Source organism: Diadema antillarum, unplaced genomic scaffold (genome assembly GCF_040938485.1).
Source record: "Diadema antillarum isolate AM-2024a unplaced genomic scaffold, OU_Dant_1.0 scf00000130, whole genome shotgun sequence".
Lineage (NCBI taxonomy): Eukaryota > Metazoa > Echinodermata > Echinoidea > Diadematoida > Diadematidae > Diadema > Diadema antillarum.
Genome location: NW_027271019.1, coordinates 859,719 through 881,481, shown reverse-complemented (window position 1 = coordinate 881,481; position 21,763 = coordinate 859,719). Strand labels below are relative to the sequence as shown.

Genomic DNA, 21,763 nt, shown 5'->3' with positions numbered 1-21,763 from the left:
ACTACAGTTGTAGGTTACAGGATGACTTGAAGACTCACTGTAGAGACAGGTTGAATACTATTACCCTGTTGGCACTTTACTACCATACAGAGATGTCAGCTGAGAGTTCATTTTTACTATTTTTCCCACTTCCTTAGGTATGGTGACATAATTCCTTTGGAAATGTGTTAGAAGTGAACATCATGGCATGTTCAATTTTGTCAACCAAACATACCATTTAATTTCAAGAATATCAGGTCAATATAATGTGAAAATTACACTCATACAAAGTAGGTGTATTTTTTGAAATGGTGAAATGAGTTGATGATGTCACTGCCTTGCAATGCAGGCTTCAGTGTGTGTACATATGTACACCTATTTTACAACAAGTGTGTATCTTGAAAAAAAAAAAGAATATTTGTGGGCTATCAATTGGTTTTAAAGTAAGTGTACAAAGTAAGTTATATTTTGAAATATTGTTAAATTGCAATTCGCTGCTTATTTATGTCGATGTAGGGCAATTTGTTAATCAGTTGCTATAAAAACAAAGTTCTCAGTGCAAGAAATTAATTAATTTGAATAGATATGCAGTACCTCCTGCATGCTATAAGGAATAGAACCAGCACTGGCGGTCGGGCGGATGCTCAGTGGTCTTGTGGATACAATAGTAAGACATCTGTCCGGTGATCAGGAGGTCGTAGATTCATATCCTGCCCAAGTGTGTCTGCCCATGATTTTTTATTGTGGCTGCTACTAAACGCCGATTAATACGGTGCTTATTTACGTTGATATAGGGCAGTTTGTCAATTAGTTAAAATAAAAACAACTCAACTCCAGAATTTCATTAATTTCAATAATATAGATGTTATGTAGCAAAATGAAACAGGTTTTAGCTCCTGAAAATTCATGATTTGAGATACATGGTCTTGTCACTGTGTGGACTATTATACCAAGGATTCCTGCCACTACTCCAAACTTGATTCACCTGTGAGAGAGTGAAAGGGTAAAAAAAAAAAGGTTATCTTGGAATGTAGGCTAATTCATGAAGGAAACACTTCAAGAGCGCAGCATATCCATGTTAAAGAGATGGTATCTTGGTCAAGAACATTCAAATTGCAGGCAGAATATGAGTTCCCCAGCAGGGACTTGGAATGAGGGAACTCTAGGACCCCGTTTACAGTGCGGGGCTGGGCCGAGCCGCGGCCGAGCCCAGCCTCAATTGCGGGGCTTAGCCCCACAATTTTGTCCGTTTATACTGCCGGGCTCAGCCACGCTTTTAATTCAAACCTTTCAATATTTTGTCGTAGTGGCGCTCTGCTTGTAAACAAACGCAATTTGGTATAGTCTGGTTTTCAGACCCTTTGCCAACTGGATTCCGTGGCAACGAAGTCGCCGTTCGGGCAAAGGCCTTAGCAGGACAACACCACCTTAAACTATACTAGTTTTCGACGTTGAGGGGGTTAATATCCTGAATAACGAAATAGTACGGGCAGAGGGTTTGGAAGCCAGACTAAAATTGGCCGTGCATTTGGCCCAGTTTGCGTAATAACTTGAGAAAAGGCCGGGCTCGGCCGCGGCCGAAACCACCTCCAGAGCGTGGCCAAATGCGCGGCCAATTTCGGCCCCTCATTTGGCCTTTTGCGCGTTTACACTGAAATGAAGGCGGGCTCGGCCGCGGCCGAGCCGCGGCCAAGCCTCGCACTGTAAACGGGGTCTTACACCTGCTTGCTTGATACAGATATGTGAACATTCACAGGGAGTGCCCCCTCCATCCAAACATCATGAGGGTATAAACAAAACTGGGTCGAGTGCCACCTAAGCAACAACTCATGACAGGACATGATATGCAGTGCTATTCCAGTTTCCTATGGTGCCAGTTTGGCATTCATTAATGATATTGCCGCTATATTTAACAGGAATTGTACACAGTACACATATGTTTTTTAAAGCAGAACATTGCCGATCATTATTGATATTTTTCTTGCACACATTTTTCTCTCACAATTTTAGTAAATGAGGGTGATGTCTGATGATCTGTGCAAACTGTACTAGGGTACATTATTTGATAGTACTGTACATAACGTGCAAGAAAGGCTCTGAAGAGTCACAGTCATATTGATTGATTATTGTGTTTTAACTTGAGAAAGTGTTTTGATTTAGCTCTGTGAGCTATTGCTACCATTCCCCACGTGGAGGCCCCCAAGGACAGGGGGGGGGGGGGGGATGGACATAGACCCAGAGTCAAGGAATCTTTACAAATCTTGTTTTCTGTACCAGAAGTGATAAGTACCCCATTCAGTAACTCCTTTGGCCCTGGCCCAGCTAAGTCATAAAATTTTTTATGTAATAGGTAATAGTGCCAGGAGCGGGCAATTTTGGTGCTGCTGAAGCTACGTTTGTAGCACCAGGTGCGGGCCGGTCAAAGAGTTTATGAACAATAGCAGCACCAGGCTCAGGCCAAAATTCCTTGCATGGTCAAAGGTCACAATTACCTTGCCGTGCCGTGCCGCGCGTTCTGTTACCATGGTAGTTATCCCTTACGTGGCCGAGTTCGTGAATGGGTCATCATAAAAGTAGCACGGCTCTGGTAATAGTGAATGCAATTTTTACTGCTTGGTGCAGGCCAAATTAGCTCGGGCCAGGAGCTGGCCAAAAATGCATGAGTTACTGAAAGGGGTATCATTAGTTAGTGCCATGAGTAAGCAGATTGGTGACTATAGTTTCAAGTTTGTTCGTGGCAGATCTGGGGGTGGGCATGTCAAATTGGGGCCAAATTTTCATATTATTTTCTTTTTTTAAACTCGTCAAATTTTCACCAAACTTTTCAGGTATCATCACTAGAGTATAGAATGTATATATACTGTATATATTACAAATGAGTACCATTTTCCACTTGGGGCTCCCAGGGGCACATTGCCCAGGGAGCAGGGAAGGCAGAGCCCTTAAATTAAGGAATCTTTACAAATCTTCTCTGTACCAGTTCTAATAATTACCTGAGTTGGTGCCTTTAATAAGTATATTAATGACTGTAGTTTCAAGTTTGTTAATGGCAGATTTGGGTACCAAATTTAGCGTAATTCTCACATTTTCATATTTTTCTTGAAAAAAAGCATATAGTCAAATTTGTTACCAAGCCTGACAGGTATTATAATGTGGGTAACAGAACATATCGAACAAATGGGCACCATGCCCTCACCCTCCTTGGGACCCCTAGTGAACTCAGAGCCCTCAAATTAGAGAATCTTAAACAAAAAGAGAAGATAATGAATAAAAAAAGACATCCTTAAAACCAGAGATCCTATGAGTAAATATATTAGTTAATGTACTTTCAAGGTTGTTCTTTGTACATCCAGGGGATGGGGAAGGAATTGGGGCCAGTTTTTACGTTTGGTCTTTCTTTTTTTAATACATTGTCTAATTTTTTTCATACATTGCAGATATTTCTGGCAGTGTGAAAGGATATAAATTAATGCATGCTCCCTGGTAGTCTTTTGTCAAGACCCTCTCGCTACTGTATGTGACGACTATCTGCCTAACGGGTGAGCTAAGGGAGCCCTGCTGAGCGAGGGCCTTTTGAGATCTGCTTCACACATTATATTATTCGTGACATATGAACCCTACTGAATAGTCATATAATTGGGTTTCGGTCGACCGATGGAATGGTACGCTCCCCACATCCTCTGTCTTAGCGTTGTCTGGCTTGTTCACATGCATTACTGACCACCACAGAGACTCCAACCCAAAGCACCTCCTGATCTGGAGATTCTCTCGCCCGAAACCCCTAGCAAACGGGAGACTCCAAGTTGATGGGTGCAAAGCGCGAAGTTCCTAGGGTTCCAGATGCTCTCTGGTGCTATTTAAGGTTTATTTTCTTCAACACACGATAGAAATAAGTAAGAAATCCTTTCCAACGGGAGACAAAGAGCCAGGGCGGGAGAAATGAAATCTTAAGCGGGAGAACGGGAGATTTTGCAAAAATGGGTTTTCGGCGGGAGATCTCCCGTCAAAAACGGGAGAGTTGGAGTCTCTGCCACCATTGGAAGTATGTGGTATGATTTGCCGTATGCAGATTGGGCTCGGTTAGACAGAAATGAAGATTGGTCGATCTTTTGCTCTCTAGTTCGGAGAGCAAAAATCGGTTATTTAAAGGGCTAACATAAGGGTGCGAATCAGATCTCAAAAGGTCCTCGTGCAGTCCACCTCTGCTGAGCCCACTTCGTTCGCCCCTAACCCTAACCCTAACCCTAACCCAACTCACCACCATACAACGAGAGGGCCATGGCAAAAGGCTAGGCACCTGGAGGCCCTCAAAGCTATCCCTCCCCCCCCCCCCCCAAGGTGTCTATGTTCTAATATGTGATACACCTACACTCAATTAGTATGTATAGCCTAATGTTACATGGAACTTGAACCTGCAATACTCTGGTGAGTGGATTGGAATTGAAGTGGTTTGTTGATTTTAATAAAGTATGGGAAAAACATACTCAGCCAATAGGCTGAAAGGCTTGTTTGCTTCACAGTGAGGAAGATTACACACATGTCTGCAATATTATATCATGCTGTATATCAACATGATAGAATGATTATAACACATTTGGCAAAATTGAGTAATGCCAGTATGGCCCAAGATTTGCAGCATAAAACATGTAGTGACGACAAACAATGTAGAATGAAAGGAATTTGTAGTTGTTGACATTGTTAATATTGTTGAGTGCATGAGATGCTGGTAGTCTGTGAAATTCTTGAAGCCAATGCACTGTGTAGCCATGTGGTTCAATCATGTTTTTGCTGATACCCCCATTTCACAGAGATTTGTACTCGAAGTATATCTGATCGCATTCTGACAAATCCAACTTGTGCTGGTCAACTATTAGGTCAGTGTCATACATGTCACACGTGATCCTCATTGGATGATCTTGCCTCATCAGATGATGCCCAACATGTCTGACACTGACCTGATAATTGACCAACACAAGTCGGATTCATCAGACTGCCAGCTGATACACTTTGCTGGGTGGCCGGTAGCAAAAAATTTTGAATCCGACAAGTGACCAATGAAAAAAAAAAAAAATTGTAGAACGGGGGTACTAAATGTTCATCTTCTTTGTCTGGTGATCACACAGACGGTAGGCTACATGTAGGCTTCATGAAGGGATTGTAAACTCTTTCTTTAGTTAAAGCATATAAAGTTACAGTCATTCTAATTCTGTGTTCTAATCTTAGGCCCAGAATATATCATGGGTGAGTAAGTTGCATTTGATGAGCCATCTGAATTGTGTACTGAAGTACTTCAGATATTGTACAAACGATGCTCTTCACCTATTTACGTTTATATCTTTGCTGATATGGCAGTGCCAGTCTGTGTTGGGCTCTAAAACTGACACAATGTTTTTCCTTAAAGTATTTTTGTTTTTGTTTTACCTTTTCATAGATATTTTGTCATTGTTTCAAAGACAATGATTTATTTGACATTTTTCCCCCTAAGAAGAAAGATAGCAAATGCTGGCATAACCTGGTACGTTTGTTACTATTCATGGATCATTTTGACTTTAAACCCTCAGAAAGATTTCTGTGCTGCCTTTTGTTCATTACAAAATTATATGATATGGAGGAAAGAAATGATACAAAGAAATTGATAAAGATGATAATAAAAAGTACTACAGGTTCACTAATTAAAGAAAGAACTTTATAAGGAATACAAATGGTAGTGATGGGTATACTACAGTGAGGCATTTGAAATAGAAGTCTAATTTTACCAGATTAAAAAAAAAATACAGACATAATACAATTTGTATATCAAAAACTCATTTTGTCTTAAAATCATGCTCATTTACTCATTGATAGTGAAATGTGTTTAAGCCCTTTAGTTTTCTCATTAACCTTTCAGATAGATGTGATTTTTGTGTTGCGGTATGAAATGATATAACTCATGTAGGAATTTGTCTGTTGGTTGTAGTATCAAGTTTGGCAGAGCTTAATCATTCATCACCTGTGTAAATTGCTTTATCAGTTTGAAGTCCAAATCAACTGGGCCACCCTGTCCCAAGAGCCCTCAGGGAGAGTCCACACAAGATATTCCCTTCCTCTGATAGGAGTTTGATGTCAGATGATTTAAGCACTTTGATGAACTTCCAATTATAAGCAGGGTGTCAAGACCAAATGAAGTCTTGCTTGTGATTCACAAGTGTAGACAGTGGATCTGATGTACAATGTAGTGTTCCATTCTTCTGCATTACTGAGCAGATATCAAGCTGCATGATCAGGGAACTGTGATATTCATTTATTTGTGCTTTCTTCTTGAAGTCTTCTTGAATGAGGCAGAACGAGAACATTGTCTCTATTTTTCAACTTTATTGCTTGCAGTCTTGCTGTATTTTCTAGGATGTGATACACTATTTAATCACCAACTGTCACTGAAGCTCTGTTCACACTCCTGTAGACTCTTACAGAGAGATTTTACGGGTTCTCCACTCCACCTCCAGGATTGATGCAACTGATGATTTCATTGAAGTTGGCATTTCAAGCATAACTCATCACTCTGACTTGCAACATGCGTCCAAAGAAGCGAGGAATGTACCAGGTGCTGTTTGTGTTTGGTTGCGTACATCATTCAACCAAGGAGGTTTTATACGTGGAGTTCCAACTGGCTGTAATTATTCAAACAGTTGTCTTCTATTGATGTACAAAAGAATTCCACAAGTGCACTTGTGCCTTTGATGATTGATGTTCCAAGCCGCTGTCTTGCTGAGCAATCTGAAGATTCATTTTGAACGTTATCATAATGTTGGCCATATTTTGCTTATTAATTTATTAAATGAAATGAAATTTCACTTAATAATAAAGCATGTAAAACAAAAGTCAATTCCGTTCAGAAAGTTGCGCATAAGTATAAATCAGAGCTGTATTATGTGAAAATGTTTAAAACTGTACCATCCTGGAAAGCTGGTTTTATCACTTTTCCACTTAATTTCCCCAAATGAAACTAATATTTGATAATCTTCAAGTATAATTCTTTATTGATAGATATATCAGATTAGTGCCCGCGTATGCCCAGTCGAGTAATTTTCATCTTCATGTCAGCATTTTTTCCTCAATTTCTGTTCATGCATCCTCGTGTCTGTACCACCTACCTTTAATAAGAAGGGATAGCGAAAAGTAATTACCATCACAAAGACATATCTTCCTTTGAAAGTGGCTGGTGATTATGCAATGAGACACGGGTCAATTGTCTTCGTATCGGCGCAGCAGATCCTGTTTGGCACATGCTTCAAATATTTTTGAGTGGCGGCTTCGAACATAGATCAAAGGGAATAACTCTGTTGTTACTCCATCTCTTCAACCTCCTTGATTCAACAGAGTTGTGGTTTGGTCATAATGTAGAAGGACCAGTTTGATTATAACACGTGCCCTCTTATTTGATTTACATGCCTCTGTAAAAAGGAACTAACATCCTCCTTTGAATAATGAGGACGTGGAAAATTTCCTTCAGGTTGTATCATGGCTGAGGTAGAGAGATATAATACAGGAATCAGTGGCTCTGTGTAAACTATTGTTAAGTTTAAATTTAAATTGCAGTTATTCATTAATCAGCATATCACATGGAAATAAATTATCCCATGTTTGATGTTTCATCAGATTTGAGTATTCAAAAGCAGGACTATACAGATGTTCCTGAGTATTAGTGTGACCAAGGAGGTTCAAGAGATGGAGTAACAACAGTGTCATTCCCTTTGATCCCATGTTTGATGCTGCCACTAAGAAATATTTGAAGTATGTGCTAAACTGGAGCTGCCTCACAGATAGGATGACAATTGATTCATGTGGCATTGCATCATGACTCGTCACTCTCAATGGAAGATATGTCTTTATGATGGTAATTACTTTTCGCTGTCCCTTCTTATGAAACATGAGCAGTACATAAAGGTGCAGACAAAGGGATGTGCGAATAAAAATTCCACAAAAATTGATGAAATAAGAATTAAAATTACCCGACTTTACATGTTTTTACACTAATCTAACAAAAAAATTAATAAAGCACTACACTTGAAAATTATGCTATATCAGTTTCATTTGTCGCAAGTGATCAGAAAGATGATGAAATCGACTTTCCAGTGAAGGTGCAGTTAAAAAATTTTCACAACATACGGCTCAGATTTACACTTTTTGACATAATCCTGGACAGGAGTTGCTTCCTTTTTCATTCCCCTTTCATTAGCTGAAATTCAGTTTCCTTTAATACAAAGACAAACAAAATATAGCAGACATTATGTTAGCGTTCCAAATGAATCATCTCTTTGCACAGACCCCGTTTACAGTGCGGGACTGGGCCGAGCCGCCGCCGAGCCCCGCAATTTTGTTTTTGTTTTTTTACACTGCCGGGCTCGGCCGCTGTTTTAATTCAAAACTTTCAATATTTTGTGGTAGTGGCACTCTGCTGGTAAACAAACGCAATTTGGTATAGTCTGGTTTTCAGACCTTTCGCCAACTGGATTCCGTGGCAACGAAGTCGCCGTTTGGGCTAAGGCCTTTGCCGAAGGAAAAATCATTTTACAGGACAAAACCACCTTAAACTATACTAGTTTTTGACGTTGAGGGGGGTTAATATCCTGAATAACGAAATAGTACGGGCAGAGGGGTTTGGAAGCCAGACTAAAATTGGCTGCGCATTTGGCCCAGTTTGCGTTTACACTGAGAAAAGGCCGGGCTCGGCCGCTGGTCGAGACCACCTCCAGAGTGTGGCCAAATGCGTGGCCAATTTTGGCCCCTCATTTGGCCTTTTGCGCGTTTACACTGAAATGAAAGCAGGCTCGGCCACGGCCGAGCCTCGCACCGTAAACGGGGTTTCAGAAAGACGGCGGCATCGAACCCCAGTCATCAAAGTCACAAATGCACCTGTGGAATTCTTTTGTACGTCAAAAGAAAAACTGACCACTGTTTGAATGTTTACAGCCAGTTGGAACTCCATTTCTCAAACCTCCTTGGTGTGACACAACAGTATCATCACAAGTAATGAAAAGTTGGGTTCCACTGTATCATACGTGTTTATATATGCTCAAATTATATTTTTTCCACGTCTGTAGCTGTACATTTAGTGACACTGTTTTGATTTTACTGGCAAACTCCTTAAGAATCTCATCTTTTTCAAATCAGAGCCCAAAGTTGAAAATGATAACTATGTTTGGTTATCAAAACATTGTACAGTAATTGTGCAGATGGGATCCTTGCTTTTATGACATGATCCAGGTACTAAAAAAAATTACACCTACACTACAGAAAGTCATCAAAGGAATTCAAGTAAGCTACCAAAGTGATGATGACTGAGTATGGTTAAAAAATGTGCTCTGTAAATACAGTTATATCATTGGATATGTGACCATGCATCACAAAACAAACAAAGTCGCACCTCTTGGTTTTACGTGATGACTCAAGAAAGGTGAAACGGGTCAACCAAGTCAATTTTGAGTTTCCCATATTTTCTGAAAGAGCTATTCTTCTACATTATTCTTGAGTTTGGTATCATAAATTGAATGGGAAAGTGGGTTTTCAACAGTTTTTCTAGAACCCCTTTTTAGGTATGGTAGTGGTCTGATCAGGTTTTTCTGAGAGGCCCCTTTTTTTTTCTTGAAAATCCTTTCCACACTCTTCACTTTCAACTTTAATAACTTTTGAAAGGATGATGCTACTGCTTTGAAAGTTGAGATTTATCATGGACAGAATGTGTTAATAGAGCATGCTCAGTTTTAGATTAATCTGAATCCCTTCATTGTTGTTGCTACAGTGGTTTACATCATGTTTTTTGTCGGATTCATGGCACAGGTAGCACGACTTAGCAAATATTAAAGATAATATAAAGTTTTGGTACCTCAAAAGTTTCCCTGAATTTCCTTGTCTTAGTTTGTGTTTCAGGTTAAAGTACCTTTCATATAACTAACACAGTGAGACTTACTCGCCCCAAAGTGCTCTCATGTCTTAGTAATCATGCAATTAACTGTGACCAGCAGCCCCATACGCATAGCGTAATGGGGCTTCGCATTGTAGCATTCAGGATCATGACAGATTTAGTATCGCGGGTAAATATCAACTTAAAATCCAAACATTTCTTCAATTTGAAGACTTACCAATTAAGTTGAAGTATTGAAAACAGGCTTCGGGCAACGTTTGGTTCTGCCAATAGTCCCTTTCTGTTTGAGGACCTTGGGAGAGCTATATATGCTGTATACTACGGCCAGCGCATGCGCACACATCACATGCGCACAAATTTCAAATCCATGAACGGATAAGATGTTTGTGTGCGCATGCGCTGGCCGTCAATTCAGTGTAGCTCTCCCAAGGTCCTCTCGACCGAGTCACATTCAGTCATCAATTCGAACAGAAAGGGACTATTGGCAAAACCAAATGTTGACCGACGCCTGTCTTCAATACTTCAACTTAACTGGTAAGTCTTCAAATTGAAGAAATTTTTGGGTTTTAAGTTGATATTTACCCGCGATACTAAATCTGTCATGATCCTGAATGATGCAATGCGAAGCCCCATTTAGCTATGCGTATGGGGCTGCTGGTCGCAGGTAGCTATGCGTATGGGGCTGCACGCTGCTGGTCGCAGTTGTTATACAAATGATGCACAGGATAGAGTGCGTTAGTGGAGATGCAGCTCACTCTCGGGTATTTACAATGTAGTGCAACATGCACTCGGCTTCGCCTCGTGCATGTTTCACAATTGTAAATACCCTCGAGTGCGCTACATCTCCACTAACGCCACAAAATAATCCTGTGCATCATTTGTTTTATAAAATGGGTCGAAAACTAACAGCATTTTTCACGTACCTTTGTGGGTCAATACCAGTCAGCTACATGTAGCACTCGTCGATGTTCGTCCCAAACATTTACGCACGTCGCACTCGGAAATCCCGCACATAAGTACTGTACGTATAAGAGTATACGTACGCCACACATGTTATGCACACAAGAAAGGCCGGCCGGCAGCCCGAACTAATGCTAGAAGTTGTTTACAGGATTGACAGCGCGTATAGTAGCGCGCGACGCACTTGTAACAACTGATTGAGTGCGCACTGCTAGTGTAAACATTGTGACGTCAGGCCGTGCATGTTAGTGAGAAATTGATACATGCACACGTGACTCATTTCAGCGCTTTCAATTGGCTACATTCTTGAACCCATTTTATAACATGCAATAATGGTTTCGTACAATACGTGTACTACCTCGCCGCCGTACGGCGGCGGCTCTGGTACGAAACCATTATTGCATGATTACTGACACATGAGAGCACTTTGGGGTGAGTAAGTCTCACAGTGTTATGTATATGAAAGGCACTTTAACCTCAAACACAAACTAAGACAAGGAAATTCAGGGAAACTTTTGAGGTACCAAAACTTTATATTATCTTTAAGCGTTTGAATAGACCCTGTACTTCAGAGCCTCTTTTCTCAGTTCACACTTTTCCACAGTGTGTGCTTTCTTTCCAGTATAGGTTAGGAGAGTCCATTTGAATTGAGTGATACATCATTTTAAAGCTTAGAGTCTGCTCTTTCAGAATCTGCCCTTAAAGGACAAGTTCACCTTCATAGACATGTGGGTTGAGTGAATGCAGCAGTATTAGTAGATTACATCAGTGAGAGTTTGAGGAAAATCGGACAATCCATTTAAAAGTTATGAATTTTTGAAGTTTCTGCTCAGTCACGGCTGGATGAAAAGACTACTATAGCTTATGATGTCACATGAGTACGACGATATAAAGAAAGAATAAAGAAAATTCAACATATTTCCATTTTTCTCGCGTAACAAGAGGACACTCCACTTCTCTCTTTCAGAAGGCAGGGAGAATGATATTACCCTTAACATACGTCAGTAGCAAGTCGAAGAAATGTGCACGTTATTCAAAAAGTAAAGTTTTGTGAAATTCTCCTTTTATTTTCCTTATATAGTTGTACGCATGTGACATCATATACTGTAGTAGTCTTCTCTTCCAGCAGTGACTGCGCAGATACTTAAAATATTCGTAACTTTTGAACGGATTGTCCAATTTTCCTCAAACTTTCACTGATGTGTTCTACTAATATTGCTGCATTCTCTCAATCCATATGTATATGAAGGTGGACTTGTCCTTTCACTAAAATTCCATGTCTGGTGACTTTTTTTTTTTTGGTTTTGTGGTGCAAGGTCACATATGGTAGACTAGAATGAGGGAGGGGTGTAGGTGCCCTACCTTATTGAAAGGACATTTTGTAGACTCCATGGTGTATAGGAGTTACAAGATTTATTTTAGCTTTCTCGTATTTAAAAAAAATAACTATCCCGCTTGAGAAAATGCTACCATAGCCTTTTTGAAGTATCTTACAAGATCGTCTTTGACAGGGAAATGTTTAAGTGATCTTCCTTCTGTTATGCCTTGAAAACCATAAATTTGCCCAATTAGTTGTAATAATAGAATATGATTTTATTCCTGTTTTCATGCCCATGTTGAGTCATAAGTTGGCTTGTTCGTAGACCTGGTACAATTACGTTTACTGAATGAGACATCATGATTAAGATTTAAGTTTTTATTGAAGTTAATGAATCCTATTATTATTGTCCAAGTAGGAATAATTAGAGGGGAAACTCTAGCTAGAACCCTTGAAAATAGACCATCAAAGGGATCTGTAAGTGTATTATTAGTATTATCATTATGATTATTGTAAATGACTGTATTATTAGTATTTTCATTATGATTATTGTAAATGACTGTATCTACATGTAATTTGTGTGATAAAGGTCAAGGCTCGAATCAACCCTTGGTTGGGAGTGAGCCAGGTCACCATTTGAGTGACATCTTCAGTCATGACAGAGCCCAGTAGACTGCACATTCCAGTCCCAGCTATCATGTGAATAGAGAATAGTCCTGGTTAAGTCTATTTCAGTGATGTGCATGTGCATGTTTTGGGGGATAAAACTCAGAGCCATCTTGATGAAAGGCTAGCCCCTTGGCATGGAAATCAATCTGGCACACGTAGGCCAAAAAATAGGTAAGACATCCTTTCTAATGGAAGGGCATGGCATTAAAATTTGTGTCAACACATCATGCTTTTAAATTGATCTATTAAGCAGGGTGGTCCACGAGGGGTTTTAGCATGTCGCTGCCACATGCTAAAATTCTTGTGCAACATCCTCAAAGTTTTGTTAAGTCGTAATATTGATAAGATACACAAACAGTTGCAATGGTTGTAGTGACTGCTTTTCCAATATCTCAGATTCCTATCTGATACATTGCATAGAGTAAAGGATTCACTGGTACAAATTATATTGTGTGTGTTTGTGTGTGTGTTTATGTGTGTGTGTGTGTGTGTGTGTGTGTGAAACTTGACATTTGTGAGAGAATGCAGGGGGCTGGATAGGCAGACTATACCTCCAACATTGCTGGCAGGGTAAAGGTAGTCCTGCTGCTCATGCACATAGATGCACGTCGTGTCGTAATGAATCCGTAGCCTGGTGTAGAGGGCCGTCGTTAGACATGGATGCAGATTCAAGTTTCATCATTCTCCATCTCTCTCCTCTACCTTCTACACACTCATCTCAAGTCTGTTGATAGTCTGCGCCTGCATCTCTCCTATTTGGCACACTGTGTACCATATCAACACAACCGGTCTTTCTCACCTATTTGACTTGTTGATAGCGACCAATGTCATGCAAACAATGGCATTGATACACAAAGCTGTAAACTGTGAGATAAATCATTTTTGATGTTCTCTGTCTTGCGTTTGGAGGATTTTGCTGTAGGTTGAAGATGTTCTTTTTATAAACTAGTGACCAACTCACACTATCTTCTCCTTTTCAGAGATGGATATGCCATCATCGAGACAGTCTTGTTGAGGAGAAATTCTGATTATGGCAATGTTGTTACTCCATTGACAGGAACTTTGCAGCCCCCAGTTCGTTCAGTGTTCAGTGTGCAGAGTTGTCATTTGCTTCAATGTAACACCATCCACTGCCATTCATAGCAGTCGTTTCTCAGTGCTGCAATTGATGCACCAAAGAGGGAGAAAAGTCATGAGAAGAGCTTGATGTGGGAGAGTTACATGCAGCGTTAAACTGGACCAACAGTTTGAGTTTTTAAGACTCGCCTGTGGCCTTGTCATTCGCAGTAGTTGGACAATTGTGACCACTTCCATACAAACATCACAAACTTGGTTGTCTCATCCATGTTGTGATTAATTGTGCATGCGTTTTCATGCCGACATTTTGCCGTATTACCTTAAGGGGATGTTTGTACTTCTTGCACGTGTTTTGAATGTAGAGGATATTCAGTGTACAAAACAGTGAAAAGTCCTCCAATTTTTTACCAGTGAAGTACATTTCTTCATTCAGAAAGGATTCACATTTTGCCCTCAATCATGTCTGGGAAAGGAGGAGCCAAACAAAAAATTATGGAGAACAGTCTGATGGTAGACTCTGATCCAGAGAAGGTAAGTTGGGATTTAGAATGCATGCAAATCTTACTTTCTGTAGCTGAGTTCATCCACATACTACTGGTTGAGATGAGGATTGAGCTTTTAATTTCTTTTTATTTTGCGAGATATCAAGAAACCACTTATGAAACACCACAGAGCATACAATTCTAAGAGAATTTCAAAGTTATTCGATGAAAATTGGGTTTATATTGGCTGAGATATCAAAAAACTAAATTCTAAAAAAGCAATCCTAATAAAAGGTGGGCCTTACCTTTTATTAGGATCACTTTGTTTTAGATATATCAGCCATTTCAAAAACAATTTTCATCAAATATACTTCAACTCCCTCATAAAATTGCATGCTATTTCATATTCATGAGAGGTATCTCATCATATAAAAAGAAAAAAGTTGGAAACCTGAAGCCCCATCTCAACCAAAACTATACCATACCTTTAAATGTCTCTGCATAAGATATGTCAAAAGTAATTATAGAAACATGGAGAATTCCAGAGATACCATTTGGAGAAAGGGAGCCAGAATGAAAGAGTCTTGTGAGTAGTGTATGTGAATTTTGACAAGTAAGGAAGTTAGCAAATATTCAGCTACTGATTGCAAAGTAACAAAGACAGTGATTTCTGAATTGTGTTTAGATATATATGCTATTTGTGTTTATGTCAGACCTGTTTAAACACCCAGAGAGAAAGAGGGAAAAGAGAGAAAAAAAAAGTAAGAGAAGGGGAGAGGGGGGAGCAAAATCAAAGTCTTCCACATCAACATGTGATGACAGATGACTTGCTGCCATATCCTGCTGCTAGCTAATGGAATTACAGGTAGTTTCACTAATGACAGGACACAAGGGCAATACTCATTACTTGCTAGCAACATAACTTGTACACATGCTATCGTTATCCCAGTAGACATACATGTAGTCAAATGGCCACACAATTGGAAACATTTGCATGAATTCAGAGGGCTTCATTGAAGTTTCAGTGAATTTCGTAGATGTGCACCACAGTATTTCATGGTCAGTGTGTTTCATGTAGCTGATTGAATGTGCTGCCGCATTCAGGCTGACTCTGTAGACTGTGCACTTGTTGGAGGGGAAATGAATGATTCAAGCAGTGCTGCAAATATTGGTTGACGGTATTCTGCTTTCTTTTCTGTTTTTAGCATGCATCGCGTCCTTTGATGGAAGAACTGGGGAATCTAAGTGATGCAGAGTTCCTCACTCAATTGAATTCCCCCTTCTTCATCGCTCTTATATTGTCTTCCTCCAATGACCTAGCACAAATTTGTTAACATATATGGATATAGCCTCTGTTACAATAGCTTACAGCAATTATGAGCATTTTTTTTTATCATTCATCATGTTAAATGCTGTTGATCTGTATGTTGATTGTGGTGTGTTTGTTTGCTTTTTTTTTGGGGGGGGGGGCTGAGGTAGTGTTAAGAAGTAGTTGGAGTGGAGCAGGTGAGATAGGCAGGTGAGGCCTATAGATTATCATTCCCCCTCCCCCATTTTTATGCAGAATTTATCTGTAAATAAATCATTCATGGTGGCATATAGTTTCTCTAAACTACTGAGATTAACAGAGCTTTGCTCAGTTTTGATGCTATGGGAAAATATTAAATGTTGTGTGTACACTGTGCATGTGTGTATGTGTGAGAGTAAGATTTAGACAAGATCAGACTTTGTATGTTATATATTGCTGTTAAAAATGTTGGCATTTTAAAGATCCAGGATTGTTAGGATACATGGTGTTACAGTGGCAATAGAAAACTATTGTGGCAATACATCAAATCATAGCTTCCTAAACATAGTAAGAAAGTAATATTTTGTGTGTTTTGTTGGTGTTAGATTGAATAAAGGGATATCAGTGGTCTAAGTTATGATTCTTAAGCAGTTTTCCAGGTAATACTCGAGTAACATGTCAAATGCATTTGATGATGAACTCCTTTGTTGTTGTTGTTGTTTTCTTATTTTAAAACCAGAGGCAAGTTCTGCATTTTTGCTTGAGGCAGTTTTCCCAAATCATATTTGGACTGTTGAGATGCTGAGATTTCTCATGCTGAGATGATAATTACCTGTTTGTTTTCGGTGTGCTGTGTATGTCATTACCATTTTCTGTCTTTCAAAGGAAAGGAATGGTGTCCCTATCAGAGGTTGTCATGCAGCAGTGTTGGTTTAGAGCATAGGCATGACCCCAATCCCCCAGACGAAATGCTCCAGTCGTCTTCAGGCCCCCAGACAAGCGAGATGACGTCTAGCTTGCCTCCCTATGGCTTGGCCTATACCCAGAAATAGATGGGAACTGTGGTTGGCTGAGATATATGTCTGATTATCAGATGAGGTGTAGGATAGAAGGCAGCCATGAGAGCTTCAGGGCATCACATCCCAAATATCTACCAGTATCTTGTGCTGAGTACAGACACCAAATCTGGTGACCAAAGGGTGTAATCAGGCTGTGCAGTGTGATTTTTTTTTTTGTTGCAAAGTTCACCAACAGTCTAGCATAATTTTTGTAGTTTATGTACATTTTATATGTACCAGTGGGCTCATCAAATAATGAATTAATTTTTGTAGACTTAACAAACAGAATATGCACGGAGATTGAAGTTCCAGTTTTCATATGCACCTGCACGGCTTTTGTCAGAATCAGCTCAAAACCGACACAAAGCCCAGAAATGACATTTTTTTTATGGTATCTATAAAACAGTTAATTTATTCAGCTCATGACAAATTGCCAAACCCATTCAATTTTCTGGAGTTTCAGAAATAATTTCAATAAGTATTTGTATGGTATAAAAACAGTATCAAAAGAATCACTTCTGTTAAAGTTAAAACCCATTTTAGCCAACAAACAGTACTATTCAAGAACCTTTTCACTGTGCCTGGCATTATGCCAGCATTTTTTTTTCCTTGTCAGTCTCTGCCATATTATCTGTTTAAATGACAAGTTCACCTTCATAGACATGTGGGTTGAGTGAATGCAGCAATATTAGTAGAACACATTAGTGAGAGTTTGAGGAAAATCCGACATTCCGTTCAAAAGTTATGAATTTTTAAAGTTTCTGCTCAGTCATGGCTGGATGAGAAGACTACTGTAGCTTGTGATGTCACATGATTACAACGAACGGTATAAAGAAAGTATAAAGAAAATTCACCTTATTTTCACTTTTCTCGCATAAGAAAAGAACACTCGACTTCTCTCTTTCAGAAGGCAAGGGGAATAATATTATCCTTAATATGCATAAGTAACAAGTCCAAGAAATGTGCACTTTATTAAAAAAGTACAATTTTATGAAATTCTTTTTTTATTTTCATCATATCGTTGTACGCATGTGACATCACACACTGTAATAGTCTTCTCATCCAGCAGTAATTGCGTAGATACTTAAAAAATTAACTTTTGAACGGATTGTCGGATTTTCCTCAAACTTTCACTGATGTGTTCTACTAATATTGTTGCATTCGCTCAATCCACATGTACCTGAAGATGAACTTGTTCTTTAAGTGTTCATAGAAGTGATTGTAGCTACATGTACACTTAGTAGTACTCTCAGCACCATACGATCAGTAGTTGCGTCTTGTGCTCTATCAGCAACTCTGTCAATTCAGGAGTAAATCATAAAAATTTATTTTGACTTTTTTATTCAATATACTTTTAATCAATATTTTTTATTTTCTAGCAGTGTTTTGATAGTCCATCCCTTATAGATCTTGTCTGAAGTATTACTTCCTTTTCTCTAATCAGTGCTTCACACACACTAGTCCTTTTATTTGATATTGGGCAATTTGGTTGATTTGAAAAAAACTGAAACCTCTAGAGTAGCCTCTCACCAAGGAGTTACCAGCATAACTCCTTGCTCTCACAAAGATAAATTTTTATTTGCAGTCACATTCTGATAGTGGGAGCCAGTTTGCAGAGAGGTCATTCATGTACACTTAATGGGAATGGATGCAGATATCGCAAGGAGTCTCAATTTACTTGATTTAGGAGACGGAGACAAACAGCAAGCACAATTGTAAATGCCAGTCGTTGCTGATATCTGTTACTAGTATTTATTGCAGCACAGACGAGTATGCCTAACGTGAATAGCCGGGTTTGTCTCAGGCTGCTATTATCATCACTAATTGCCTTATGTATAGCAAGTTTGAAAAGGGTCATAAACTTTTGTTAAAGGACAAGTTCACCTTCATAAACATAAGGATTGAGAGAATGTAGCAAAATTAGTAGAACACATCATTGAAAGTTTGAGGAAAATTGGACAATCCGTTCAAAAGTTATGAATTTTTGAAGTTTTTGTGCAGTAACCGCTGGATGAGAAGACTACTGCAGTGTGTGAATAACTTAGATGTCACATGCGTACAACAATATAAAGAAAATATAAAGAGAATTTCACAAAATTTCATCTTTTGAAAAAAGTACACATTCCCCTGACTCGTTACCGACAAATGTTATGGGTAATATTATTCCCCCTGCCTTTAGAAAGAGGCATGTCAAGTGCTCTATTATTATGCGAAAAAAAATGAAATTATGTTGAATTTTCTTTACATTTTCTTTATACTGTTGTACGCATATGACTCACAAGCTGTAGTAGTCTCCTCATCCAGTGGTTCCAACACAAACATTTTAAAAATTCATAACTTTTGCATCGATTGTCCAATTTTCCTCAAACTTTCACTGATGTGTTCTACCAATATTGTTGCATTCTCTCAATCCTTATGTTTATGAAGGTGAACTTGTCCTTTAACGATGTTATTATGTGCCTGTACAAACAAAATATGTACATTGTAGCTGTCTGATGGCGTAAAAGAATGCATGAAGGAAATGTATTTGCTGTGTGTCTGGTATTCAAAGATGATCGCATCAGGCATTTTCTTTACAAAAATAAAGAAAAATTGATATTTTTCTAGCCATTTAGGATTTAAAATTGACTTTGCTTAAATTTGTTGTCTTTTGCACTTACATATGCAGCAGGAGACTATTTGGGTGTGAGTTTCAACTGGTTTAGAGAATTCAGCATGCCTTACATAGTTTTCCAGCTATATCAACTAGTGGTGGTTTGGAGGGTAGTTTCACAGTTCTTCCAAAGAGATGTCACAGAAACTCAAGTAAGATAGATAATAGATCTTCAAAGAAAACCAAATACATCAACACTACTGTGTATATGTTTCTCTTAAAGGCATATGGTCCCGGTGGTTTAGTCAAATGTGTACGCAGGCGCACGGTGCAAGTTTCCTATAGAGACCTACGCTATCGACTCCTCTTTAGCGCTTACGCTTTGGCCCATTTCCTCGAGTCCAAAAAAGTTTGATCCACTGTAGTCAGTGGTCCGATCACAGTTCGGCTCATGATGCGGCTAAGGGGGATGGCAGCTTTAGCAAACTTCTTTGATGATGTCATACTAAGAAGCACATAACCACGCTTCCTGGCATCACTACAGACTGTGTGACACGCAGAGAAGACAACGAAGGCAATGTTACCTAGCAGCACCTACGCGCTTTACTCTTGATGACAGCTCAACTTCGGCAATCTTCATATCAATGCTAACGGTAATCAGTAGTATCATCAACAGTGCCCTCTACACTACCGGGACTATCCGCCTTTAACCTTCACCCCCTCCCCCAACCCAGATTTTTATGTGTGGTAAGCTACAAGATAGATAAAAGTAAATCCCAGAAAAAAAAAAATGAAAACAGGGCCCCGTTTTAACAAAAGGTAAAATCGATTTTAAATTTCCTTACCACACAGGCTGCCGTAGACTTACAATTGAAATCAAGTATATAATCAATGTTAACTCTTCATAAAACAGGGCCCTGTGTAGGATTGGTATAGTTGAGTTTTGTGTTGATGCTAGAGATGACTGAATGGAAGTAGAGGAGGCAGAAGAGTTTATTTTCTTCTTTTTTCAAACATGATGTTATCTCTTTTCTCAACAATTTGGGTGGTTTACACCTTCACAATGCAATATCGGCATGAGAGGCAAGATGTTTTTGTTATGGTTTTTGTGTGTTTGTTTGTTTGTTTGTATGTTTGTTTTTCATTTTGGCTATTATGGAAGGTACCTTGAAGTAATCAGAGAAAACTAGAATGAAATTCAGGGAGGTCCTTGATCTTCCCTCTGGTAATGGTAAATCATTTTATTTTATACTTATTGTAGCAACGGGGGGGGGGGGGGGGGGGGGGGGGGGGGGGGGGGTGAGGGGTGATCTGAACCTTGTATTTTGCTTGTCAATAAGAGAGGACTTAGAACCCAACTCACTTCTGCCCTGTAATTAGGGTTTCCAAATTACTTTCAGGGAGATAGGCAGACAATAAAGGCAAAGCTGTTTTGATTATGGGGTTAGTAATGCCTTAGTTTCTGAAACGCCAAAAAAAAAAAAAGAGTGTAATCTAAAATGCAATTGAGCCAAAAAAGCAGTTCTGTAGAGATGATAATATAATGCAAAGTGGTTTTTGAAAAGCATTTATGGCTCAGACCTACTTACACCAACTTTATCTTCTGCCCATTTCTGTCTTTGCGCCTGCACACATTAACAAATGTGTACTGTAAAACATGATATATTCGCAACTTGGAGCCGACGGCCTTTTTCGCAGCATGAAATTTTCGCAAATTGCCGCTGGCATTGAATCAATATATGTAGACAAGAACTTTCACGTGCATTGTGATTTCGCGAATCTTGGCACTTGTGAAATTTGTGAAATTAAAATGCACATGAACATTCCTTGTTTTACAGTTTTTCGCCTCGCATGACTTCTGCTCCTGGGGTCAAACAGTGCAGTGGAGCTGCACAGTGACAAGGCCACCCTCTCAACCTGCTTTAGAGATGATAAATGTAACATTTCAAGAAATGCTATGCGAAAGGCCTTTGCAAAGGCATTTTGGTAGTATATATTGAAAGGTGTTTCAAACATGGGAGAGGTGATCAATGCAGCCGGAGTTACAAGTGCTAAATTAATTGATATATGATGCAAGACAGTAAATATTGGTTTATACACACTGTAGATACCGTAGGAGATATAATCCCTCTTTACTTGGTTGTCTACCTGCTATACTCACTCAATGACACTGCAAAACCAGAGATCTAGCAGAGATTAACTCAGTATTAAATGCCTTTACTGACCGGATTGGACCTAGCACTCGTTCACTACCATCAGAGAATGCTAATATTACCATCACACACCTGCTACCGATCCTCAGTGTTTTTATGTGGCAATCTCAATTTAGTCATTACTTACAGAACAATTGCTTTAAGTAGTGACATATCAGACACTTGTTTTCTGTTTCGTACCTCCTCAATTTTAGTGTTCTCTTTAGTTTTTCTTGCTGCAGTAGT

At 39.2% G+C, this 21,763-nt stretch overlaps 1 protein-coding gene across 1 annotated transcript in view; it reads left to right on the top strand.

Annotated features, from left to right (window-relative positions):
* The first annotated feature begins 14,267 nt into the window (after positions 1–14,267).
* LOC139720606 (electroneutral sodium bicarbonate exchanger 1-like) overlaps positions 14,268–21,763 on the top strand; it is a 124,727-nt gene continuing 117,231 nt past the window's right edge. The window contains exon 1 of the mRNA XM_071631961.1: positions 14,268–14,435. Coding sequence (XP_071488062.1) covers positions 14,364–14,435 — 72 coding nt within the window. The 5' untranslated portion in view covers positions 14,268–14,363. The remainder of the gene's footprint in view (positions 14,436–21,763) is intronic.